Source organism: Siphateles boraxobius, unplaced genomic scaffold, assembly GCF_051911475.1.
Source record: "Siphateles boraxobius isolate OS27281-9 unplaced genomic scaffold, OSU_SipBor_1 46, whole genome shotgun sequence".
Classification (NCBI taxonomy): Eukaryota; Metazoa; Chordata; class Actinopteri; order Cypriniformes; family Leuciscidae; genus Siphateles; species Siphateles boraxobius.
In genome coordinates this window covers 11,413,728-11,440,193 of record NW_027509097.1, presented here as the reverse complement: position 1 = coordinate 11,440,193, position 26,466 = coordinate 11,413,728, and the positions used below count along the sequence as shown (strand labels likewise).

The following is a 26,466-nucleotide window of genomic DNA, read 5'->3' as shown; positions in this document are numbered from 1 at the left end:
ACTGTAAAACAACCAGAAATAAATATACAAGTGACTCTGAGCAAAAAAGAGGTTAAAGGTAAAATTAAAGAATTTATAAACAACAAATGGCAAGAAGTATGGAACAATGATAACAAGGGAAGACATATGTATAGTATACAGAAACAAGTAAATGGAAAAAGAGTTTTTAGGAATAGAAAAGAAGATACTATTATTTATCGCATTGACGCATTCGAATAGGGCACACTAGTTTAAATCATTCTTTGTTAAAAATAGGAAAAAAATAAAACGGCTAAATGTAATTATTGTGATCAGGCAGAAACAATTGAACATGTTTTAATAAAATGTGTAAAATATGTAAAAGAAAGGTTAGAACTTATGAAGGAAGTAAGGAACTTGGCTGTTGAATCATTTAATATGGAAATCATTTTGAAAGTAGATGAAGTAGATGAAGAACAAGATCAAATAGTGCTATTATAAAATTTGTTAAAGTAATAATAATTGAGTTAAAATTATTATTATTATTTTAATTTTTTTGTGTGTGCGTTTATTTTGTTATTTTTATTTTTTTGTCATACTTTTGTTTATTTAAGTTGTTAATTTCCACATGCTGATTAGTGCTTCACACTCCAGTCCAGTTGGTCGCGCTAATGCACCGAAATTTGGTTTGCCAACCGCCATAAAACTCCGTGAGAAGAAGAAGACATTGATCCTAATATCCTCATTGGTCACTGTTTAGGCGCCGGGTGCATGAAAAAAGTTAGGAACAGTCGCGAGTATTTCTGTTATGTGGTTAAATCTGTGAGCTATTATTATCCGAAACGAAAGAGTCTTTTAAGTGGGAGTAAACTCTGTGGAGGATGTAAAACAGATCTGTGTGACATCATATAATGGAGCGGTGCAGTGTGGAGTATCTCTCTGAGTTCAGTGACTTTCAGTCAGACTCAGTGCGCATCATACAGGACGACACGAATCTTTTCTTGGCCTGCGGACACAGAGATGTGCTCGTATTCAATGTCGAGGAGAGGAGAGTCACGGCAAGTGCATGGTTGTTTTAACTTTTGTGTTGTACTATACCAGACTACTTTTCTGCAAGCTCACTCAATACATGTTGTTGTTTTTTTTTCAGACCGTAATGCAGTTTGAAGATTCAGTGACCAATTTGGCATTAAGTAACGATAAAAATCGGCTTTATGCACTTTGCGCGAACGGCGGGCTTTACTGCACCCCTCTACCACAGCTCAGGTAACGTTAGGAATATCTGCCATAACATATTTCTTAGATCACTTAAAGTGTTAGTTCATCCAAAAATGATAATTCTGTAATTAATTACTCGCCTTCAAAACCCGCAAGACTTTCTTCAGAACACAAATTAAGATATTTTTGATGAAATCCGAGAGATTTCTGTCTCTCCATTGACAGCTTCGCAACTACCACTTTGACTCCTCAAAAAGTTCATAAAGAGATCTTAAAACAAATCCATTTGAATTGAGCAGTTTAGACCAAATTTAATGAAGAGAATCTTTCGCTTTAAATGAACAGATTGAATGCTTGAGCTTCCGTTTAACTGAAAACACATGTGTATCAATTCACATTTAGAATTCACTTTTTTTCTACAACATAAATTAAATGCAGTCATCCAGTCATTTTATGTACATTTTCCTAGCAGAGTTGCTATAAGTAAATTTCAAAAGGAAATGTGTCCATAAATATGTCATTACAGGAAGGAAAACTGCATTCGTCAAGCAATTTCAATGGATCTTTAGATTTTCTTTAGTCACTAATGTGGAACTTTATTTTTATAATTTGTTTTCTATGCTTATTTTTTACTAGTTCTCCCTCTGTCCTGGCAAGCAAAAGTCCTGACCGTGTGCTCAATATTGTATCAGATGATTCCATTGTCCTGAAAAATTTCAGTCTGCAAGCATTTACCATAGTTGAGAAGATCCTTGTGACTCTTAGTCTTCACAAGTCCATCTGGAGTTTTGATCTCTATGAAGAGCCTGGATCCAGACCCCTTCGTAAACTTGCATGTTTCCAGGTTGCGACTGTAAACTCATGCCGTGTAAACATAACAGACAAAGAAAAAAGTGTGAACTGTCCTCCGGTGCTGACTTGCATCTACCCTAAAGGCTCCACGTCAGTCAACTCTCAACAGTCTGTCCTCCATCCTTATCTTGAACCCCGTCTTTTCAGGCTCTTATTTGGAGTGGATTCCTCTTTAGTCAATTCTCCAGTCATTCTATGTGGTTTACCTGATGGACGTATTTGCTGCTTTCCTTTGCTCGTTCCCACCCTGGTTGGTCCAAGAGGAGAGCAGAGATCTCCAATCAGAGTTCTTCAGAGCTTGGAGCAGCCAATCGTATTTGTCGGAACCTGGGTCTCTGGAGAACACGGACCTCAGTGTCTCATCGCAGTTGGTCAAAGAGGCAAACTTCTAATGGTCAGAAGTAAACAATCAAGCTCGGAAGGAAAAGAGGCAGATTATAGTAAGAATGAAATGAATGTGCTTGTATTACACATATTTTGATTTGACAGTCAATAAGATTGTCGACAATAAAGGAAAGGAAAGATCTTTTTAAAAAAGTTTAATGTATATGCCTTTTTTGTTTTTAAATGTTCTCATTTTCTTTTTGTACAGGTTTCATATTGTTTTTGAAAAACTTTATACCATTTTTAAGATGTTTTAGTTTAATGTCTGGAAAAGTGTCATGTGGTATAACCATCAAATATAAAAAAAAATAGTAAAATATTTCCTTACATCTTGAATACGGTATACACATTATATTCAAAGAAGTTTAAAATATATTTTTCAAGGCTTTTTGTCGCTATCATGACTTCATAAATGTAATTAAGATTCATTCATAAATATAATTACGATTTTGGGGAGTTGCACCACATGACATTTTACAACCGGACAAAAAAAATCAATAGGCAGTTTTGTTAAAGTATTTTTTTCTAAGAAATAATAATACATAATACCAAACCATTTTGGTTTTCTATTCAAGAATTAGCTTTTTTTCTTCATTTGGATATCAGGACAGTTGTTGCAATGTTTTTTATTCAATGGTTTTGAATAAATTATAGATCAGTTTTGGTAATCTGTTAAATTCACATTTTGCAGGTTTCAATGAGCATAGTGTACGAGGACCAGTGCTGTGTGTTTGTGTTGATGATAAACGGCTGTATTACAGCTCTCTCAATGACCTACACACACTTCAGTTCACCACAATATCTTCATCAGAAGCCACAGGAAATGAGTCCCAGCTGCAAGCTCTGACCTCAGACAGTCTTGGTGTATGCAGGGTTATAGCACTTGCCCGGCCATATACTAACCCCATAGGTACGGTTGATGCATTGCATTCTGATCAGTCTCTATGCTGTTTACCAGGCTTTTAAGTGTTTTAATTCTTAAGTCACTAACGCAAATTGTTTGTATTTGAATTACAAGGATCTGTGCAGCTTATGGGCATATCTTTGAGCGGAAGACTGGTTCGAGTGAACCTTCCTCAAGCATCTGAAAAAGTAAATGTGCCCAGGTTACCTCCATCTCTAGCAGGACAGAGAGTGAAGGACCTACTGGCTTCCATCGGAAACATCTGGGAGAGGTCTGTTTCATGCCTCATCATAAAAAAGGATAACTTCTGTTTTTCCAACGCCTAAACCAAAATGTCACATTTTGAGTCAATGGGATACAACAGTGTCAGTGATAAAGAATCTTTTAAAAATCTAATTTAAAAGTTTGTATTCATGTTGGTTTATTTCTCTTTAATATACAAGTCACTGTTTGTATGAATTTTAAAAAAATAAATTAATTGAGCGACCAAAATGAGTGTCACGTCATTGACCCTTTTGTTACTGTCTTCTGCAGGGCAGAATCCTTGAAACACAAGCTTCAGGAGAAAAATGAGTCTCTCAAACGTCTGAATCAAGTCATAAATGTTTGCAGCCTACTGTTGGACACCCATGGGAATGAAAAAAAGTTTAATATGGGCACCAAACATCCAATCAGCTGTCATGGTGTGGCTAGATGGAGCTCCTTGCTCCAAAGAGACTCTTTGACTCTTACATGTGTGCTTGAAAATTCAAGTGGATGTACATTGGAGCATGGCTGGACTCTGTGCATTCAGGTCCACCCATTATCCCAATATTCAAATATTGAGAGCTCATCCAGGACATACTCATTCCCATTGAAGAAACTGGATTCTGATCAGAAACTGGATGTAACCATTCCTCTTGAAACCGTTGATGGGCTGTCTCTGCCAGTGAAGGTCTACTGTTCTCTCACCTTCTCCCTCTCCAATCTGTTCAGCCCTGAAGCATCTTCTCTTGTTGTTTCCCAGCTCTTAACAGAGATGGGCTGCATCAGTGCACCTTTGAATTCTATAACAGTGGATTGGCTTGATGCTTTAAGGCTAGAGGGATCATTTTCTCATGGTAACACCAGACACGACAGTTTTAGGGATGGCATTCAAGCCTTCCTGCGTGCCAGAGGAGCGTTAACCAAAGATTCCGATACAACTTCCAAGTCAGGGCCCGTTGTAGTGCTGATCAGAGTATCATCCGAGCTTCTAAAGGCCAAACTGCACATCTCAGTAACCAGCAGTTCAGAAACATGTGTGTCTGTGCTAAACTGGTTGGTATCACCAGAGGTGATGGGACAAGCAAAGTCTGTACAAAGCCCAGTGGTTTGTGCCTACAGCCCAGATGGACGCTCTGTCAAGATTATGGCCAAAGAGGTGCTGACTTTATACTACTCAATACTCATTTACGATCATGAATCATTTAGAATGAGCTACTCATGTCTTTCCTCAAGGTGACACTGGGAGATTTATGTTCTGAAGGACCTCTTGAAGTCCTGGAGATTCGGGTGGAGAGTACATCTGTGGCAGCGGTGTGTGGACTGCATCATGCCATTCTGAGGCGTCTACAGGTACTTTTATAATAAAATATTTATATTTTTCTAACATTTACCTACAATTGAATCTAATTTGGGGATCATTACTTTTTCAACAGGTCTTGTTGAGAGACTCGACTGTAAAATGTTGCCATACAAAGCAGATAAAAGCACAGAGCTTGTGTGAAGCTGTACGACACGTTGAGGTAGATCTGATTACCTTTATTTTATTTGTTCGTTCTTGCATGCTTAGATTACACCATTTGCATTAAAGTCTAGAGGTGCCACCACATTTACCATTGCTTTGCTGCAAAAATCCAGTTATTTAAAAAAAAATGGGGGGAAAAAATCACTATCAAACTGAAAAAGATACACATTCTATTACAGGCATGCAGACTCTTACATTCGCTCTCACACACACCTCTTTTCAATCTGGAGTTCGGCATGAGGGCTTCATGCGTCTCTACACATTGACAATGGATTTTTTTTTGTCTGCAACATTTGTGGCTGTACCTTTACTTTGTGATTAGTATTAATTCACATATATCAGACAGTTTTGCTTATTTCAATAACATTTTTTTTCTTCTTTTGTCAGTCTCTTTATAAAGATCTCCAGGATGCTCAAAATCAAGCAGCTCTTGGTGGGACAATGAAGACGGATAACCGCTCCGAGATCTTGTTCCGCGTTTTTCTGCAGCTGAGGGCAAACCCACTGGTCATTCTCTGATTTAAATACACACACGAAATTGTGTATTACATATATTTTGTAATACAGTAGAGGTTGTTTCATACTGTTTTACTTTTAGAATACAAAGCCCACGCTGTGTTTCCCATGCATCGTCACTTAACAAAATGAACAAAACACTGTTATATAAACAGAAGGAGAAATGTACAAAAAAAATTCAATCTCCACACAGATCTACACTAGAATTTGTTGTTAAATCTACATGAAAGGTAGTCTGTGAGTGTATACTGAAGACTCTGTAAAATCTATCCACAAATCTGATACTTTAGCCAACTGGTTGTGTCTCCAGATTGAAAAGCTTTTCTCTGAGCCGATAGTATCTTCCTTCTTTGGCCATGAGCTGCCGATGTGTTCCCTGCTCCACGACTTCTCCTCCCTCCATGAAGATAATGTGATCTGCTTTCTCTACAGTCTCCAAACGATGAGCTATTACCAGCACTGTCTGATCCGTTATGCTATTGAGCACATCTTGAACCTGGGAAATAAGATCATGAATAGACACTATAAATGGGCAGCTTAAAAATAATTACTCTGCAGATTTAGTATTAATTCAATAGGAGTTCATACTGCTTGTTGTGTGCTACTGTCCATGTGGCTGGTGGCTTCATCCAAGATAAGAATCTGTGGGTCCCTTATCAGAGCTCTGGCTATAGCAATGCACTGCTTCTGCCCTGCCGACAGCTGGTCGCCACACTCGCCAACATCTATAGAAAAAGCATTAACATTTAACCAACTCGATTTATTTTTAGGGATACACAAATCAGTACCATGTAACTGATTTATAAATATTTTATTCATCAACTCACACATCAGTTGTGGTAAATGGAAGCTCAAGCATGTTTGCTTGGCGTGCAAGAACCAATGAGGTTTCTCGTGCGTCAAGCAGGTTTGGTTGAGCTTCTGATTATGTTTGCTGATCAATGTTTATACGTGAATAAAAGACTAAATTAAATATTTTCATCATATAAAGCGATTGAAAATTTGGACTAAACCAGTCAATTCATATGGATTTGTAGCATCAAAGTGGTAGTTGCGTAGCTGTCTATGGAGGGACAAAAAGCTCAATTTCATCAAAAAGATCTTCATTTTTGTTCTGAAGATGAACGAAGGTCTTACATGTTTGGTACGACAGGGGTGTGAGTACTTAATGACAGAATTTTCATTTTTGGGTGAACTAACCCTTTAAAGTCAATCTTCAAAAATACTAATTTAAAGGGTAACTAACACCCTGGTCAAAGCCTGACTCCACCCACTGGCAATATTTGAAAAATGCTGGAAAAGTGAGCAGAGCCCAGCGGAGATAGAGGCGACGAACCAAGGGCGGGGCCGAGTGGGGGGGCGTGCACCTGAGACCCGCAGTGACAGCTGCTATCAAACTAGCTAAAATGGAGTGACGCAAGTAGCTTTGCAACAGAGCGGTCATTTGAAGTCGAGAACTTTTCTCCCCCACCTTCACCTGAAGTGGAGGAGGGTGAATTGTCTGTGTGGAGTGTGGACACCAGCTCAAACTGCGGTCTTGACTCCCGCATCGCGATCGGTATCCGATTATTCTTATATTCAGTCATTTTGAGGTATTATTTTCCAGGATTATTATTACCATTAAGTTCATTATATTTTGCTGCTATGTGAAAAAAATAATCAGCAAATCGCGCCGGCGCGTTTGTCGACACCAGAGGATTAACTTTAGCCTAATAAGAAGGAACATAAATTGTGATTAAAAATATATGCTCACTCACATCATGACGCCGCTGCGGTGGTGGAGTTCATGCAAGAAGAGCAGCGTTTGGCAGCGCGAGCTGTGTGGAGAAGCCCATTTCCACCTCCATTGCGTTGGAGAAGCAATCCCACGTAAAATGCAGGTTGCACACTGGAGAGATTGGCGAGATTAACTACCTAGGCTACACGAAATAATCTAAATAACTATATAAATGCTATGCTAACTAGATGCTAATATATACAGTATATATCCTGATCGTTTTCAATACTTGTAATTCCAACTCCTGACTCGCTACAGTAGTTTTGAGGAACCAGATGCTTTTATACCAGGGGCTGCCAAGGGCGTGGTGAGCTCGCACCAAGGGCGTGACAGAGTGACGTCAGAGAGTATTCTACGTCAGAGAGTACCCCTACTGCAGGAGCTTTCCGTTTAACCTGAAGAGGGCAGCACTCAGACGTTTTTACACCATATATTGGAAAATTAAAATACTTTATACCAAAATGTCAAAAAATGTACTCGAATCAATGAACAGCATTTATGAAGCTCCATTCTTACAGATAATTAACCAAAAAAAGTTGTTTTAGTGTTTAGTTACCCTTTAATAACATTCTTTAGCAAATCTCAAAATGAATATTTTTCATACGGAACAGTATAATGTGATGCCTACATTCACTTCTAGGGATATTTTAAATGACTTTTTTGGTCAGTTTTATTTTTTATTTAGACATAAAAGTATAAAAATGTGATATTGGCTATATCGGTGCCTCTTTAGTTATATCTACCTGTGTTGTATCCCTGTTCCAATTTGCATATGAAGTTGTGTGCATTGGCTTTGCGAGCAGCTGCTTCTACTCTTTCAAGTGTGCAGTCCTGCAAACCGTATTCAATATTATATCTCACAGAGCCAGAGAAAAGCACAGGATCCTGGGATACCATCGCCACCTGAGCCAAATGAAAGAGAATAATGTGTAGTTTTATAAACTACTGTCTCACCAAACCATCCACTGGAATGGAATGTTTTCACATCTCTCCTGGGGTCAGTTGTTCGTAAGTTATCGGATCAGATTTTGGTTATTGGATTTGTATCAAATCTTGAATATGTGTTTTTCAAAAGAAAAAAAGGATTCTGAAATCAGATTAGATCACAAAATCCAATCTTGGTTTTGATCTGGATTAAATCATAAATTTGTGTTAAAAACTTTTTTAGTAAGATTGGGATATATTTGATTAAAAAAAATCATAAAATACACACATTTTTTAAACTGTTTAAGTAATAAATTATAAGTAGACATTAGACTTCTGATTAAAGGGTTAGTTCGCCCATTTAAGACATGAAGTTGTATGGAACCCTTACCAGCACTATAGTGCATACACACTGACTCACTCTGTAGTCACCTCACCTCCCTGGTCAGAGTTCTGGCCGCTGGAAGTTTTTCAAGAAAGTACTCCCGGTTAGTTTCCGGGGCCTCAAAACTGTGCGTTTTTACGTGAAAAATTATTTGCGTTTCAAAGCTTGATTAATTTAACACACAAAAAACACGCCGGTCAAAATTCATACCTCAGTTTTAATCAGCACTATTTTCTTTCCATTTCTATCAATTCGCGTTGCTGTCAACGTCTACATGGTGCTAGTTCCGATCAGCTGTTCCATAGTGTTTACACAATCGATTACGAAACGACGTAAAAAGTAGAAAATGAACGATGGCCCGAACTTGTACATTTCCAGGCTGTGACCACAAGAATGTGCCGGGATCACCGTTCAGATTCCATCGTTTTCCTGTTTCGGATATAGCTAAGAGACCGCTTTGGCTGGTTGCCATCGGCTACTCTGCGGGAGCTAAAATATCCAGAATCAAGGATTATAATCAAGCAGTGCTCACTTCAGCGAAGACGATTACATCCCCAACCAAGGAGGGGAAAAAAAACTGATTTTAAAGAGTTTTGCTGTACCAGTACCACGGGTAAGCTCTATTTACTAACTTTATGATCCCATGTCTAAACTGTAACGTACGGTAAACAAGCTGATGTTTAGACTCCAGTGGAAAACACGTGAAAAGATGTCTAATATAAAAACTGTATATAGGGATATAGGTACAATTTGCTGAGAAAACTATTTGATTTAGTTCACTCTCTCTTCCCGTTCTATCCCCATCTGTTGAAGTTTCGGCATCGGTATACTCCGGTTCATAAAGGTATCCCTTTGGCGTTGTGCTAAAATTACTTTCATCCTCATCTGTTCCGTCTGACATTGTGCTAAAATTGGTTTCATCATCAGAAGTTTCGCAGTCAGACATGTTGTCAACGAGTCGCGCTATCAACAGCTGATCGGAACGTGAGCACTGTTGACGTTGACAGCATGGCGGATTGATAGAAATGTAAAGAAAATAGTGCCGATTAAAACTGAGGTATGAATTTTGTCCGGCGTTTTTTGTGTGTGTGTTAAATTAATCAAGCTTTGAAACGCAAATAATTTTTTCACGTAAAAACGCACAGTTTTGAGCCCCCGGAAACTAACCGGGAGTACTTTCTTGAAAAACTTCCAGCGGCCAAAACTCTGACCAGGGAGCTGACTACAGAGCGGGTCAGTGTGTATGCACTATAGTGCTGGTAAGGATTCCATACAACTAAATGTCTTAAATGGGCGAACTAACCCTTTAAGCCTTAAGATTTTGGCAGCATAAAATGATCCCCAAACTGCTGGAAATATCAGACAAAAAATATTATATTTAATTAAAAGACTTTTTATCACTGTTTGTAAACTACATTGGCACAATCATAAGAGATGAACCAGTCAAACATTCTTTGAGAGCGAACCCCCCCCCCCCCCCCCCCCCCCCCCCCCCCCCCTGGCACAAAAAACTGGCACAAAAGTAAAACGGATTACCTAATCCTGGATAGCAAAACATGGGATTTCCAAATCCAGATGATTCTGATCCAGACTAAGTTTTTTGAACAACTGGCCCCTGGAGTTATACGGTCGTAAATGCTGGTGAATCAATTCTTGCCTTTTTATGCAAATACTGGTGTTGGTAATGGTACAGAGGTTCTCCATCCAGGAACATCTCACCCTCCTGTGGATCATAGAACCTTTGGACCAAGCAGACACAAGAGCTCTTCCCACCACCAGAGGGCCCTACCAATGCCGTCAGCTTGCCTGGACTCAATTCCAATGTAACAGACTGCAACAATTCAACAATGAATACATGCAAATCACATTAGTTCTATCTATGATTAGCTTTTGCGGAATAAACAAAACATTTACCTTAAGTGCCATTTGATCAGGACGGGAGTGGTAGGAAAAGGTGACCTTTTCAAAGGTTAGTCTTCCCTTAAGCTTTTCTGGAGCAAGATGGCCTGCCTCTCTCAACTGTGGCTTCCTATCGAGCAGCTGGAACACCTTCACTGCTGATCCCACAGTATTCAGCATGTCTCCATAGATATATAGAAGATGCTGAGAATGTAATTACGGCCAGAATTTAGTCTCATCTGAATGAAGGGTCATATTACTGTAAAATTTACCTGGCCATCTTACCCTCATGTTGGTCACCATGTCCTTCTGGTAGAACACAAACGCAAGAAGGCTGCCAGTGCTAAGCTGTCCAGACGAGATGAGATTTCGGCCTTGGAACAGCATTGCTACCTTCAAGCCCACTGTAATGAACTAAAATGCAATGCAAGAAGATAGCCATTTGTATGAATCAATGAACTGTAATTTCTACAAAGAAGAACAGTGAATGCAACTTAGAAATGTATATGATTTACCCTGCGTATTAAGAGATGAATTGCACTGTAGACACCTTTACGCCTCAAAACCTGGAGCTTCCTGTTGAGAGTCTGTTCATATCGCTGCTGTTCATGATGCTCTGCCTTAAAACTGCGCACAGTCTTCATCGACCCAATGACTGAAGAAGCCAGCTCTGTAGTATCTGCGTCACAGTCCTGAAGCTCTTTGGATGTTTTCTGATCAGGGAGGTAAGGCATTATGAATTCATTATGGTCTACCCCAAAATATTAGTATAGACCGTTAGGAAAGACAGCTCTATAAGTCTAAACTTTGTCTAAATTAAAAGGAAACCAACTTGAGGAAGGTTACTTACCTGGGAGAAGTTGTTGTAGGAGTTCTGAATGAAAGCAAGAAGTGGCATTTCAATGCATGTAAGGAGGGTTAACTGGCAGGACAGGCCCAGCATGAAGAACAGCATGCCGCATGTCTTCACCAGGCTTCGCAGTAGCACATTCACATTCATGGCCACAGAACGTCCCATTTTATCAGTGTCAGAGATTAAACGTGATGTGAGACTACCTGTTAGAGAAATAAATAAATAATATTTATTATTATAATAAATTATTTAATATTGTCATATTAAATAATGGCTACATTATCACATATGCACAGTTTTGTAGCTTTAAATAATACTCAAATATGCAGCAGAATGCAATCTCTTTTTTTTTTACTTGGTATAAAACTTGGTGAAACTTTTGAGGCACTTCCTATGTGAACACAAAAACATAGTGGATATGATTAGAAAGGTGAAATGGTCTCCAAAAAATCTTTACACTTGTTTTCTTCATGTCAAAAATGACCCCATCTCACAGTCATTCTGTTTGTGTTGTTTAGTTTTAGGGGCTGTTTACACCACACCATTTTCAACTAAAAACTGAAAACTCTTTATGCATTTTGGCTGTTCATTTACAGGACAACGGTGTTTTGGGGGGCCTGAAAACGCGAATAAATAAAAAATTATTCAAAGTGTAAATTTTAGTCAGTAAACGAAGGTCGTAGCATTAAACACCGTGAGATGATCAAGGTAAATTTCTGACACTGTCAGAAAATTATCACAGGCTACAAGGTCGCAAAACCGTGACACTGTACGATGTAGGACCATCGTTTAGGAGCCACAACCACAGAAATCACCGCGATTGGTCATCTTTCGTCTGGGACAGCTCAAAATCATACAATGTGCACATACAATGTGCTGAAGGCATAAGCCTTCAGTTCTCTTCTGTACTTTGAACCTAATCAGTTTTACACCAGTACAAACTCAAGAAAAAAATTTCTCGTCAACATCTACAAGAAGCAGTTCTATGACTTTGGGCTTTACTTGCCACTGTGTTTTTAAATTGCAGTGCTTGTAGTGTTAAAAAATAATTCATGATGAAACATAAGTAGCATGAGGTCTTTCGCATTGTGAAGCACATGTGAGTGAAATGATTTATCGAAAAAGTAAAAATGTAGGGCGGGGACTTGATTCTAAGCATTGGTTGTTGATTGGATTTTAAGATGTGGGCGTTGCACTCAAAAGTACAGGCTTTCCTGGGTCAGGGTTTAAGTGTACTTAAAGATTGAAGTCCTGCATACATCATCAGAGAGAAGTCTGTTGTTTTCACTGAAAGGTCCAGTTATGACATTCTTATTACATATTACAAGGTCAAAAAAGAAACACATGAGATCTATAACATGCATTTATAAAAATAGACGGGGTGAAGTTTCATTTAATCTGCCCTATTTACATTGAAAGACAATTAGTGCTAAACTTCAACTTCCAAAGTGTAGCAACAGGTATCATACCTGGTTTATTATCTTCAAAGAAGCTTATCTCCTGCTTCATGAGGTTCTGGAACAACAGGTGTCGTATTCTCTTGTTGAGTCTGCAGAGGCTACACATGAACATCCCACCGCGCAGACCAGTGAACATAGAACTTAAAGACACAATAATTTTACATTTTAATTGCAAGAAACAAACCCAATTTGTACATGAAGACATTTTTTTAGTAAGATCTTTGCATTGGATTGATATTACACTGACCTTCCAAGTGAACACAGTGCCATGAGTCCAATGGCCCATAAGAAATTGTTGTGCTGGTACTTTCCACTCAGTATGTCAATAACTTTCCCAATGCAGTATGGGATGAATGTCTCAACTACAAAATAAAAGGTATTACTATGGATCTAGTTTACAATAGTTTTGTCTATGTAGATAAAAGTTTCACAGAAATCAGGATTTAGATTTAAAATCACAGACTAATTCTGACAATATTTTAGTTTCCTCAACCAGTGAAAACACTCACAAAGCGCCGCCAGGCTGAGGAAGATGAAGGCAGCCCCTAGATGAAGATAGTCTGGCCTGGAGTAGCGGATGACCCTCATTAGGAGTGCTCTGGCCTCTTCGTCTTTCTTCTGGTTCCTGGAACCCTTAGATGGTCCACCGTGTGGGAAAGCCATCTCCCACACCATATATATGAGAGTAGATGTAGCAGTGCTCAGGATCACCATGCCAGGATCAGGAACAGGACTAAAGCATCTCCCAGTCCCGTGAAGCATTGTCTGAATGCTATCAAACAATGGAGGTAGGAAGCTCAGTAGGGCTACCCAGCGCTTCAGGAAAGGCTGACGGCTGCTGTCAGAGACATGTGTGATTACTGAATAAAGCACAACGCAGCTGATCGTCCTGAGAGCCCACAGGCACCATAGATCCAGACTGCCCTCTCCATCCAGCCACAGTAATGATGTCCACACACAAGCCCAGATGACAAGATCACAGCACAACAGACAGAAATGTTCTGCTGCAGCTCTGGGTATGGGGTACGCCTTTGAGATCATATTAAAACTGAGAACACAAAGAGGAATCAGATAAACCAGACTAGAATGGCTCCATATCCCAGTCACACTTGTCTTTTGGTTGGTTTTAGCTGATGGGTGAGTTGGTCTCTTCGTCTGACCAACTAAAGAATCCCGAAACCCATTTAAATCTGCAAAGACTAGCAAACCATCTTAGGCTGGTTTAGGGTGTTTTTAGAAGCAATAATCTTCTCAAGTACTTTTAAATATATTGCGTAAACACTAAACATGATAAAGTTTTAGTTTTCTTACCATTAGTTGTTCTTGTTGCATTTTGTCGGAGGATCACTTTTGGTTTCACTTTCACGTGTGTGCGGCGTCAAAACTGTTTTTTCTTTTTTTCTCAGGTCAGTGCGCATACGAATAGTAAGAATCGACTTAGAAAATAGTGGGATAAAGCTTATAGTTTGTTTAAAACGAGGCAGCCTCGGTGTATACAAAACGTTTTTATCTCAACTATGTATGTAGTGCGTATGACGAATCATGACGTACTACGCTACCCCGGTCCACAGGCCCCGGCCACGCTCGTTTGTTCTTCAAGTGGCCAACAGAGCGCGCTGTGAGCAAATTCAAATAATCTTGTCCTTTCACGAAAGTGCAGCCCTTTGTTTCTCTCATGAGCATATATGTAAACAAGGATTTTGATATCGAAAAGCTATTATTATACAGGCATTTTCTAAACACATTGACATCAATATTGCAAGTTTTGTATATGTGTTTTAGGAGGATGTATATCGCTATGCCATGCCTTGAAAAGTATAGCTTAGCGTGCTATGGCAGATGTTAACACTTAAAATTCGTCTAAGCTTTAAAACATGGCTCAAAAAAAAAAATCATCACAAAAGGCTTTTCTCCAAGCATTAAACATAAAGTGGGTACAGGTTTACCTAGGGGGGAAAAAAGGCCAAACAATAATTCTGCTTGTTTATTGATAGCAAAAGAAAAAGCAGAGCATTTATCTATATACATCTTTGTTTTATATTTAAATTGAGTATAGAAATAAACTCTTTTTTGTAGTAAATACTTTATATTACACATTGTGGTATAAATTAGGCCTATTCTCTCTCATGGGGCTCACAGCACTTCGCTTTGGTAAAGTAACACAATAACATAGCAAGGACAACAAGATAGTTTACATATCAGCAGAAGTTAAATGTGACACTTGTTCTGTTCAGCAGTAAATAATAATTCAACACACTCAATAAAAATGAGCCCTTTGTATAAACACAATCTCATTCAGTATAATCCTTGAACCTAACAAACACCCCAAGGGCACATAATTAAGTCTTGGTTAAAGAGGGTCTGTACTAACTAAGTTGTACTGAGAACACTTTAAGAGCCCACGTGGAATAACACCAAAACTATTTTCTCCATTTATTATAGGCCTACAGTACTGAATTTGTAGAGACATTAGACCAACAATCTTCCAATAAGGGTCAGGGTTTTCAGTGCGTCTTATGACACAAATGATGCAAACAAATGATAAAACAACACAGTGTAATATAGAAGTTTGGGGTTGGTAAGAATGTTTTTTTGTTTTTAAAGAAATCAATACTATTATTCAGCAAAGATGTATTAAAAGTGACACTGATGACATATATATTGTTACAAAATATTGAAAATGTCTTTTAAATAAATGCTATTCTTTTGAACTTTCTATTTAAAAATATAATCAGCATATTAGAATGATTACTGAAAGATCATACAACATTGAAGACTGGAGTAATGGCTTTGCAATCACAGGAGTGAATTTCAAATTATATTAAAATAGAAAAGAGTTATTTTATGTCGTAATAACATTTCACTATATTACTGTATTTTTATCAAATAAATGCAGCATTGGTGAGCATAAGAAACTTCTTTCAAAAATCTTACCAACCCCAAAATGAACAGAGGTGTAACTGGTGAAAAATGAAGAAAATGAATAAAGGCATGAGATGAAAAAATTCCTGGCTTCAAATAGCTTAATTTCCTGGGCGGCAAATAACTTCAACGTTCTGTCATTTTAGATCAGGAATGAAGAAGCATTTATAATATTTTCTTGAATTAAAAATTAACGGATGGCATTGTTTCGCCATGGCATATACTGTATAAGGCAAACCAGTGATATGAGACCAGGATCTTTACAAATGCAAGTGTCATAAACCAAAGTACAAAACAACCAGGGTTTGACACTCACTGAAATGATACAGTTAAAAACAGCACATTCTATGACACTAAGAAATGGGGTAACATATTTTTGTACCTGATATGGATCACAATTACAAAAACATAAATAACTCTGATCCAGGTCATACATTTGTGATGTTTTATGCTTCTGATGATGGGTTATTTGTCTTGTCCCCATCTGTAGGCACACTGCTGTACTGGCAGTCTGTGGACATATTGATTGCAGGTTTAGCTGGAGACCCAGACGCTGGTAAACTGTTCTTCTTGGCTGCATCACGGGAGTCCAGCCAGTAAAAGGAAACCATCAGGAAAAGAGCTGATAAGGCCACTGAGATGCTGCAAGCCAGGAACGCGTACGTGTACTGGCTGGTTCTGTCCACAAGCATTCCTGCAGAGATATGATAACATTTAACAATTCCTTTCATATCTAGAGCAGTAAAAAACAAAACAAAACAAAAAAACTGTAAATTAACCTATACACTCCTGGTAACAAGTTTGGAATAATCAAGATATTTTTTTTTTTTTGAAAGAAGTCTCTTCTTCTCACTACAGCTGCATTTATTTGATCGATAATACAGTAAAACCGTATTGTGAAATATTGCTACAATTTAAAGTGATGGCAAAGCTGAATTTTCAGCAGCCAGCCCGGTCTTCAGTATCACATGGACCTTCGGAAATTCTTTAAATATGCTCATTTAGTGAACAATTTTGATCAGTTATTATTGATGCTCATTTATTAATCTTATCTTATTAATATAAATGTTGAAAGCAGTTGTGCTGCTTACTATTTTTTTCAAAACCATGACTTTTTTTTCTTCAAATAGAGATCACGATTATCATACGGTTCAATCAACTAAACAAAATAACATACAATTTTCTGGAGGTTCTGACAAAATGTTATTCACCTCTGTCTATTTGAAATGTTTAATTAATCTGAATTATGTATTTTTTGCAGTTTGAATGACTGATTCAATGACTCACTTGTAAAGACTTCACTTGTTTCAATACTGTTTATATCTGAACTATAGTCTTTTATCCCAGTACTTCTGTGATAATATGTATATTTGCAACACAGAAATAACGATACTGTGTGGTTGAAAAGACTGTTTGTGAAGCTTTAAGAGCTTATGTAGCCCCACCCTATTTTTTCCTTAGTTATGTGTATTACTGTAGTAGCACTCCAAGGTGCTAGGTTGTGCTTGGCTCAACTAATAATGGCATTTCTGTGTGAGAAAGAGCCAGTTAAGCTTGAACAGATTGAGAACAAAGCCTCCGCTCCCACCAAGAGGCAAATCCAGATTAGTGCTGTTACAATGGAGAAGACATTCCATTCTTTACTCAAACACAGGCACAAACTCCCTTACAGATAGTTACACAAGAATGGTTGGGAATGCCTTTAACATTTTGCATGGGCCTTTCCTTTGACAGGACAGTTGAGACATGACAGGAAATAATGTTCATTTCCTGATCCAAGCAGGACCTGATCTTGGAATAAGAGCAGTTCGATTTTTAGGTAAACACATTATGAGTTCATAATTTTTTTTACATCAAGATTTTAGGGTAAAATTATTATGAATGTGTAACAACGTCTATTTTGTAGGTACTGTTTCTGGTCACTATTTCTTCACTAAATTTCCATAAATTTAGTTTATTTTGAAATAATAAATATAAATGAGAATAAAAGGTATATGGTCATACAACTGTAGAGGATGTTCAACTAAAATAAAAAATATACATATAATATTAAATATTTGGGCCGGGACTTTAACGCGTTAATGAAGATAAATTAATTACAGACTCTTAACGCGTTCATTAAGATTAAACGCGTTAAACATTTTTCCGCACCGCGGAACGTTTCTCACTTGAGTTTCGGCGGACCGATTATACTGGAGCACCAAATAGCGTTCATGACTTCAGACAACAACAAACCACAGTGAACATGAACGAAGAAGCTGACGAGACCACTTTAGTTGGCCCTGTGGTTGGAAGCATAGATATCATGATGTCTATGGTTGGAAGCGTCGATAAGAGCATGGTTGTGTGCAAGTTATGCAACAAGGAATTCGCATATCACCGCAGCACACACACACATATATATATATATATATATTTCAACCTTTAGAAAAAAGTATAACACTCTTTTTTTAAATAGACGTGACTTTACTTAAAAGTCAAGCTGTTTGTAGAGTTGAGTGCTGCACAGTTTGAAATAATAAAATAAATCAACTTAAAATACAAATAAAAAAGAAATAAAAAAGATGTATATAGCACCTTTAGCAATAAAGCATAATAAAGTGTCTTACTAATCATATATTAAAAAATTAAATCCATTCACACAAGCCTATGAAAATAAGTTAAACAAGATTTTTTTTTAAAAAGAGACCGATTCAGCAAATCTAAATGGTCAAGTGTTATGACAACTGAAGTACAAATGTTCTAAATAGGCTTTCAATAATATTAGGTCATAAAGCTGAATGCACATTAGCTATAAATGCAGTTTACTTTCCAAATCTCCAAAAGTATTTCAGGTCAACCACCCTTTACTTTACTAAATGTTTTGTTTATCAGGGGTGTCATGGCCTAATGGTAACAGAGTTGGACTGGTGACCCAAAGGTTGCTGGTTCGATTCCAGTACCGGCAGGAATATGACTGAGGTGTCCTTGAGCAAGGCACCTAACCCCCAATCGCTCCCCGGGCGCCACTCAAGGCTGCCCGCTGCTCCGGGTGTGTGTATCCACGTTTGCAGTGTGTGTGTCTTCACTACTCACTACTCTGCTCCTAATGTGTGTGCACTTACTTGGATGGGTTAAATGCAGAGGTCAAATTCCAAGTATGGGTTACCATACTTGGCCATCACGTGTAACTTTCACTTCACTTTTTTCACTTTCAGGTGTTGCTAGAGCTAAACGCCCTACTAATGATGAGAAGCTAGAAACGCCCCTGCTATGGAAACTACTTGTCTCAAGTCGAGGGCAGGGACATTATGTTGAAATACTAGCAAGACCACATTCAAAACAGTCCCTGTCTGTTTTCAATGGATGGTCTCTGGAGTTTAGATGCCTTGTTTCTGCATTCAAGGCATGTCGAAATGATCGTATTTATGAGCTGAAGCAAACATGAACAACAACCCAAAGTCATAATTATGAGCGAGAAACTCTGGATTTTCTTTGAGCGCAGAGTTTACGAGTTGGGAGCGTGTCACTGAAAACCTCATTGGATGCAACATCTCTAGTGGACTATAATTTTTCAGAAATTAATTAAAAACATAAAAAAGTAAAACACACCAGATGCACAATCATTGTTCCTCATTTTCTAGATGTAGAGTAAAAAACCTTTCTGTATTTTTGTATACTTAAAGCCTGTTACAGACGATTTTGCCAATCCTATAAGATCATTACAAATAGCACTATACGACATGGGTCTAATAAACTTTGGTACGTCAAACTGATCAGAAACTGATCGGAGACTATCTTTGGTCGCAAGACAGCGACAACGACCGTATTTGACCCTCTCTCACGGTACGATGTAGGACCACCGTTTAGGAGCCACGATCACAGAAGTCACTACAATTGGTCATCTTTCGTCTGGGACAGCCCAATATCGTACAATGTGTACCGGGGATAAGAGAAGGTACACCGCCATCTTGCACCGACAAAAGTAACGTACCTGACATCGTAATTACGACTCTCCAAAGCTTAAATACGAACTTCCCAGGAGGACTTGAACACACCTCATTTGAGTCGTACATATACAGGCAGTGACATGGTGCTGTCGACCTACACTACACATACTTCAAAATACAAAGTTTTCATGTTACCTGCGAGGGGAGGTCCTATCAGCAGTGTGACGCTTTCCATGATGGACAGCAGGCCGAGTGCAGACGGGAATAGACTCATATCCACTGTCTCCATCAGGACGGTGAACATTAGTGAGCCTACCACGCTCATGGACAGTCCGTAAATCAGCACGTAAATTAACAGCACATTGAAATTGGGAGAAATGCAGCAGATACTATTACTGAGTCCATTTATTAGAAGTGCGGCTGAGAAAACATAGATGTGTCGACCTTTAAACCAGGAAAGGCTGAAGAGCACTCCGGCGGGAGGCCGCACAAAGATGTTGACAAACCCTAGGATGGAAAGAAGTAGGGCGGCTCGGCTTGGATCCATTTTGTGAGCTGATGCATACGGGACCAGGTAAATGAGTGGCACCACAAACCCCAGCATCATCCAAGTGATGCCCAATGAAAACACCCGAAATCGCAGGTTACTGTAGAAGAGGTCAAAGGCCATGTGTTTTCTGAGGAACGAGGCTAAGCTCTGACAGATTCCCAGCACACATTCCTTTTTGGCTGGGGGTCTGGGACAGTTGGTCATCATCTCTGACTTTTTGGGCTTGCCTGGCCTGAGCGGTCTCATTACGGCTCCACAAACACAGCAGTTGAGCAGCACAGCGCCAAGCACCAGAAAGCTTCCTCTCCAGCCCAGCTTACTCTGCAGATAGTCACCTAAAAAGGGCAATGTACACAGGCCCAGAGCAGTTCCAGTGGAGGACATCGCATTGGCAAAAGGACGACGGCGCACAAAGTAGTGGCCAAGTATGGTGACAGCGGGCTGGAAACTGAAACAGAAGCCCAAGCCTGTAAAACAAACAGGGTCATGCATCATCCAGAACTGACTGATGGATTATAAAGTTGCTAACTGAATTACAAACTACAAAACAAAACTGAAGTTCATTGTACTAAATAATCATCAATGAATAATAAATACATCAAATCTGATAGATAAGTGTATTTAAATAACACATTTAGATACGATTAAACAATGATAGTCAATATTATATTATCTAATAATTAATAATCAATCAATTAATAATATAAAATAAATGATCATGTATTAATTACTTGTCAACTATCAGAGCTGTAAATGTAAATACATTAATTTATTATTTAATAATAATAATATTAATATTTATTAGTGAGCAAATATTTAATTATTATTTATATTATTTATATTTTTTTTATTTATATTAATAAAAATTTTGAAACTTATATATAAATAATACATTTATTTATCATTTACATTTATTTTGCCGCTTTATGCTACAGTACGTCCATTTTTAACATTTGGAACTATTTTTGTGGGTGGTCATTTGAATGAAACACACATAATTAAAACAGCATCACACTCGCAGTAGTGGTGTTGTACTGAATGCCTGCAGCCAAATAACAGCCATGCTGATCATAAGCAGGATTCTTGTGTGCTCAAGAAATGACAACATCATAATATTTGTATTCATATTATTATTCATGTCAGGTCAGGCGGTAAAGCGCTTAGTGATAACTCTTTATATAATCACAATGACGTTTATGTAATCACTGCTGTTGCTCTTTCATATACAGATCAAGCAAGATGTCATTATCAATTCCTCTGGGGACTTACTGACCTGTGATGACCCCAGTAGTGATGTATACGTCAACTATTGTATATGAGAAAGAGCTGACCGCCATCCCCAAACCACTAAGCACTCCCCCAAACATTACTGTCGCCCGGCAACCGAAGCGCTCCACCAGCACACTACACAGAGGACCTGGAAGAAAAATGCTTACAGTAAAAAAACAAAACTTTCATTTGAGATAGCTTACTCATTTTCAACAACCAGCTACTGAAAACACCACCAATGAACTGCCTTGTTCAAATATGTAAGCAAATATCAACATACAGGTAATTGACACATGGCAGTTCAAGAGGTACACTTAAGTATGTGTAATAAATGTTGGATCTAGCTGTTCTTCTTTTGTTATTATGACATGACTGCTACAATGACAACCGCTCTAAGGGTATGATAAGTGTATAATGACTTTTAAATACCCTGTCTGTTGGATCTAATAATCAGTGCCTTGCGAAAGTATTTGTACCCCTTCATTTTTTTTCCAAATTTTGTTATGTTGCAGACTTGTATGCTAAACATCTTTAAATAACTTTTTTCCTCAGATCAATCCACACTGACAGATAATACTGACAACCATAATGACAGAGCAAAATACAGATTATACAAAACAGATTATATTAAAACTAAAACAATAAATAAAAAAATAAAAACAGTATTCCTACCCTTGGATAATTGAAATTTAGCTCAGGAGCGTTCCAATGTCACTTGTAGGTGTCACTACATTTTGAGTGGAGTTAACCTGTGGCATATTAGATTGAATGGGTATGATTTGGAAAGGCACACACCTCTCAATAAAAGGTCTAACAGCTGAGAATGCATATCAGAGCAAAAACCAAGCCACAAAGTCAAATTAAGTGTCAAGACACAGATATGGAGGAAAATTCTGCTGCATTGAAGGTTCACAGAATCATGTAGCCTCCATAATCCTTAATGTAAGAAGCTTGGAACAAGTAGGAATCTTCTTAGAGCTGGCCTCCTAGCCTAACTGAGGAATCAATAGAGAAGGGCCTTGGTTAGAGTGATGACTAAGAAGTTGATGGTCACTATAGTTGAGCTCCATGATCATATATGGAGATGGGAGGAACTTACAGAAGGACAAACATCACTGCAACACTCCACTTATCTGGGCTATATGGCAGAGTGGCCAGACTCAATACCTCTCCTCGGTGAAGACAAATGAAACCCCACTTGAAAAAGGCACCTAAAGGACACTCTCAGACTCTCTGGTCTGATGAACCTCAGTTCCAAGCATAAATGTATGGAGGAAACCAGGCACGGCTCATCACCTGCACAATACCATCTTAACAGTAAAGTGTGTGGAAGAAGCATCATGCTGTGGGGGTGTTTTTCAGCGGCAGAGCCTAGGGGACTTGTCAGGGTATGGAAAGCTCAACGCAGCAAATAGAGATAGCCTTAATGAAAACCATGTCCAGAGCATTCAGAACCTCAGACAGGACAGAAGGTTCACCTCCCAACAGGACAGTGACCCCAAGCACATGTAATCATACATGACTAAGATAATGCAAGAGTGGCTTATGAACTCTGTAAATGTCCTTGAGTGGCCCAAACAGAGCCTGGGCTTGAACCCAATCGAACATCTCTGGAGAAACCTGAAAATGGCTATCCACCGATGATTCCCATCCAACCTGACAGAGCTTGAGAGGATCTGAGGAGAAGAATGGCAGAAAATTGCCAAATGCAGATGTGAAAAGTTCGCCACATCATACCCAAAAAGATTTGAGACTGTAAAAGGCGCTTTAACTAAGTACTACATTAAGGGTACAAATTCTAATGGAATGTACTTATTGTTTTTCCTTTTTAATACATTTGCAAAGTTGTCATAAATGTGTTTTTTGCTTTGTCATTGTGGTGTGTGGATTGTGGATTAATGTGAAAAAAGTAATGTAAAGTAATGTAAAGTGGTTTAACACAAGGCAGCCACAAGAAAATGTGAAAAAAATTAAAGAGGAATTAATACCTTTGCAAGGCACTGTAGCTTAATCAGATAATGACCACAACTTCCTTCTCACAGTGGAGAGAAAATAAATTTATTTAAAGCATATCTACACCAAAATAATTGTATAACACTATATGAACTGCATACTTATGCATTCAGTACAGTTACCGATGAAGAGGTAACATTTGATTAAACAAAATTATGCATTTTTGCAAGTTAAAGTTCTATTAAGAGACACAACTATAAGAACACCATTTGTAGGTTTATTCTCCCAAAAAGTTTAAATACTGTGACTCTGTGGCACTTTCAGAATATTGATCTGTTTTTTAAACAGCCTGATTTCACCACATTGGCTCGTAAGTTTTGGGGTGGGACTTCTTGTTTGTCTGACCAATGGTAGATGTGCGAAGTGTTCAGGAAACCTGTCTGAAAGTCATTATTTTTGCAATTTTATTTGGTGTTGCTAGTGTAGAAGAAATTACAAACTGTTAAGCACCCTCTAAACAAAAACTGACTATATCACATTCTTACCTCCGGCATGCAGAACTGACGTCATTATTGACGGCACCCAGGATGTCTCACTGTTACTGGCATTAAATTCTTCCTGAAGATCCAAGTAGAAGATGCCAATGCATGCGGGAAAGGCCAGTGTCAGAGCTAAGACAAGGATGGTAGCCACCAGGACCACCCATCCCCAGCCTCCATCTGGAGCATCGCAGTTAGCTGGATGATCTTGATCAGAACGAGGGCCTGGTCCTTGTTTCTCTCCCTCAGATTCAAGCTCATCTTGCTCCCCTGTCTGCTCCTCCATGCTGGAAGGTTGTTGAGGTGCCATGTTTCCTAAATGATGGTAATCAAGCCACTGCCGTTTTTTCCACCTGATCCAGGGTGCTTTGGGCTCTCAGCACCAGAAGAGCAGGGAAACACATTCTTGTATATTCTATATCACCAAAATAAGGGGGGGGGGGGGGGGGGGGGGGGGGAATTAGGCCAAAATATTAGGCGGAGCTACAAAAAGGAAGTTCTAGTACTCTAGTACTACTAACTAGTCAAACTCCTCTTTGTGTACTTTTCAAGTTTAAGTGGGCCAGAGGGGGAAGGCCAGGTTATTATCACATCCACCTTATAATTTTTTCAGTTTGTTTCATCTGTAGTCTAACTTAGTATTAACCAAATGAACATTTGTCAAAAACCTAATACATCTGGATGTAGTCGTTTTTTGTTTTTCTTGTAATCTTTCAAGTCAGTGAATTGGTTTCTTTCATCTGTTGAATGAAAAGGAAGACATTTTGAATAAGGTTGGTATAGTAACCAGACAGTGACTTCCATAGTATTGTTTTTTCCTACTATATGTAACTAAGTCAATGGCACCCAGTCAACTGTCTGTCAACACATTCTTTAAAATATCATTTTTTTGTGCTCAACAGAAGAAAGAACCTCATGCAGCTTTGGAACAACCTGAGGGTGAGTAGTTATGACAAATATTTTCATAAAAAAGACATTCATGTGTCACGACCTGGCGTTGCGATGTAACTTAGTGTAACACTGAACGAAAAGATAAAAAGATTCGACTCTTCAGTTTCTACAGATGTTTTAGGGTGTTCTGAACATGATGACATAATGACAGATCTGCTTTCCCGGAAGAAACGACTTTATACATAAACAACAAAGAAACTAAACGAAAAGCCGATGCGTGTAGGCTATCCTTTATGTGATTACAATTGCTGCCAAAACACTTTAGAAAAACAAATAAAAAAAACCTTAGACGTGTTTGACCTAAAGACCTAAAGTAAGCTTCTCAAAACAAACAGCGTTTTATTGAAATTACCTGAAATTGGCACCACCGGGACGACACTAATCAATGCCAAAATTTCACCCTGTTCTTCAAGTACGATACGGGTGGGGAAAGGCGTATTGCCATGCTCAAACACGTAAAATTCAAAGCTTGAAAAGCTAAACAACAAACGAACCTTTTAGCGTATTTTCAGGCATCCACGCCAGTGCCGCGTCTCTGTGAGGAGGCTGCGGAGACAGTCATATCAGCAGTAGGAAGGAGGAGACACTGAGTCGGAGCAGTTTCAGGCTCCAGCCGATTAAGCAAAGGCGAATGTAACAGCCTGTTCTCTCACATATTGCAGTATGACTACATAACACAAATGGACAGAGCTACATTACATTTGTAACGGCTCCTTTAACAGCAGTCTACACGTAGGGAAATTTGAGCACCAGGGCGATGGCATGGTATGGCATTTCCTCTTGCCTTTCCCCCAGAGCGGTCTCATCCGCCTAGTGCCGCGCTGAAGGGCGGGTTTCAATATGCTGGCGTAGTTTAGCAAATATAACCCATAGACGTTATTCTAATGCGTTTTTTAGTCCAGTCATACAGCAAGTAGGCCTATTATGATTATTAGAAGTAAAATTACCCCCAACTGTAAGAGTACCTAGGCTACTGATCCAATGACGCAGATGTCCTTTGTGCACTCAGTTTCTAAATCTAAAACAAACATCTTATTCTTACCCAAAACAGGAGCGATTATTTTTTAATAGGCTACTCATCATTTACAAGTTAAACATATTACGACCATTTTTATGTAAATTTAGATCACCTGAATTAAAGTAGACAACAGCCATCGTGCTGAGATATTTAAAGAAAAAAAAACGAAAAAAAAGTCTGTGGAACTTTCTTCAGTGGAATACAAAAGGTGATGAGCGGAATGTCTGTTAGGCTACTATAAAAGTGAGTGGTATGGACTGTCATCCTTCCCAATGTGTTCCATGGAAGAAACAAGACATATTTAGTCGTACATTTTTTTTGGATAAACTATCCCTTCAAGTCAAATAGTATTATTTACAGAGTTTCCATGGAAATGAAACATCAGTTTTAAAAGAATGCTTTCCTGATATGGCAAATTAACATTTCAATTGTGAATT

General features: G+C 38.5%; 3 protein-coding genes across 7 annotated transcripts; 1 reads left to right on the top strand and 2 right to left on the bottom strand.

Annotated features, from left to right (window-relative positions):
- Window positions 1-658: 658 nt before the first annotated feature.
- On the top strand, window positions 659-5,930 carry faap100 (FA core complex associated protein 100). 2 transcript variants are annotated; one of them, XM_077200805.1, is made up of 9 exons: window positions 659-1,016; window positions 1,109-1,224; window positions 1,813-2,468; window positions 3,104-3,322; window positions 3,431-3,587; window positions 3,851-4,718; window positions 4,796-4,912; window positions 4,996-5,082; window positions 5,472-5,930. In XM_077200805.1, the coding sequence occupies exons 1-9, from the start codon at window positions 870-872 to the stop codon at window positions 5,601-5,603; spliced, it is 2,499 nt and encodes an 832-aa protein (XP_077056920.1). In that variant the 5' UTR covers window positions 659-869; the 3' UTR covers window positions 5,604-5,930. The 2 variants fall into 2 exon arrangements, with proteins under 2 accessions (XP_077056920.1, XP_077056921.1); XM_077200806.1 differs by having other exon boundaries at window positions 738-1,016; window positions 2,290-2,468.
- On the bottom strand, window positions 5,084-14,503 carry tap2t (transporter associated with antigen processing, subunit type t, teleost specific). Of its 2 annotated transcripts, XM_077200812.1 has the most exons (13): window positions 14,210-14,503; window positions 13,408-13,946; window positions 13,146-13,260; window positions 12,908-13,038; window positions 11,436-11,641; window positions 11,101-11,298; window positions 10,871-10,999; window positions 10,601-10,789; window positions 10,344-10,517; window positions 8,121-8,280; window positions 6,189-6,325; window positions 5,886-6,096; window positions 5,084-5,599 (listed from the first exon to the last, which is right to left on the bottom strand). In XM_077200812.1, the coding sequence occupies exons 2-12, from the start codon at window positions 13,937-13,939 to the stop codon at window positions 5,887-5,889; spliced, it is 2,181 nt and encodes a 726-aa protein (XP_077056927.1). In that variant the 5' UTR covers window positions 13,940-13,946; window positions 14,210-14,503; the 3' UTR covers window positions 5,084-5,599; window position 5,886. The 2 variants fall into 2 exon arrangements, 1 of the variants encoding a protein (XP_077056927.1); XR_013194430.1 differs by having other exon boundaries at window positions 5,084-6,096; window positions 7,358-8,280; window positions 14,210-14,492.
- A 365-nt stretch (window positions 14,504-14,868) lies between these two features.
- slc16a5a (solute carrier family 16 member 5a) lies at window positions 14,869-25,941 on the bottom strand. Of its 3 annotated transcripts, none has more exons than XM_077200815.1 (5): window positions 25,506-25,941; window positions 24,067-24,475; window positions 21,573-21,716; window positions 19,945-20,766; window positions 14,869-16,514 (listed from the first exon to the last, which is right to left on the bottom strand). In XM_077200815.1, exons 2-5 carry the CDS (start codon window positions 24,368-24,370, stop codon window positions 16,267-16,269), a joined length of 1,518 nt encoding a protein of 505 aa, XP_077056930.1. In that variant the 5' UTR covers window positions 24,371-24,475; window positions 25,506-25,941; the 3' UTR covers window positions 14,869-16,266. The 3 variants fall into 3 exon arrangements, with proteins under 3 accessions (XP_077056930.1, XP_077056931.1, XP_077056932.1); XM_077200816.1 differs by having other exon boundaries at window positions 24,067-24,800; window positions 25,506-25,841; XM_077200817.1 differs by having other exon boundaries at window positions 25,364-25,804.
- Between the last annotated feature and the right edge of the window lie 525 nt (window positions 25,942-26,466).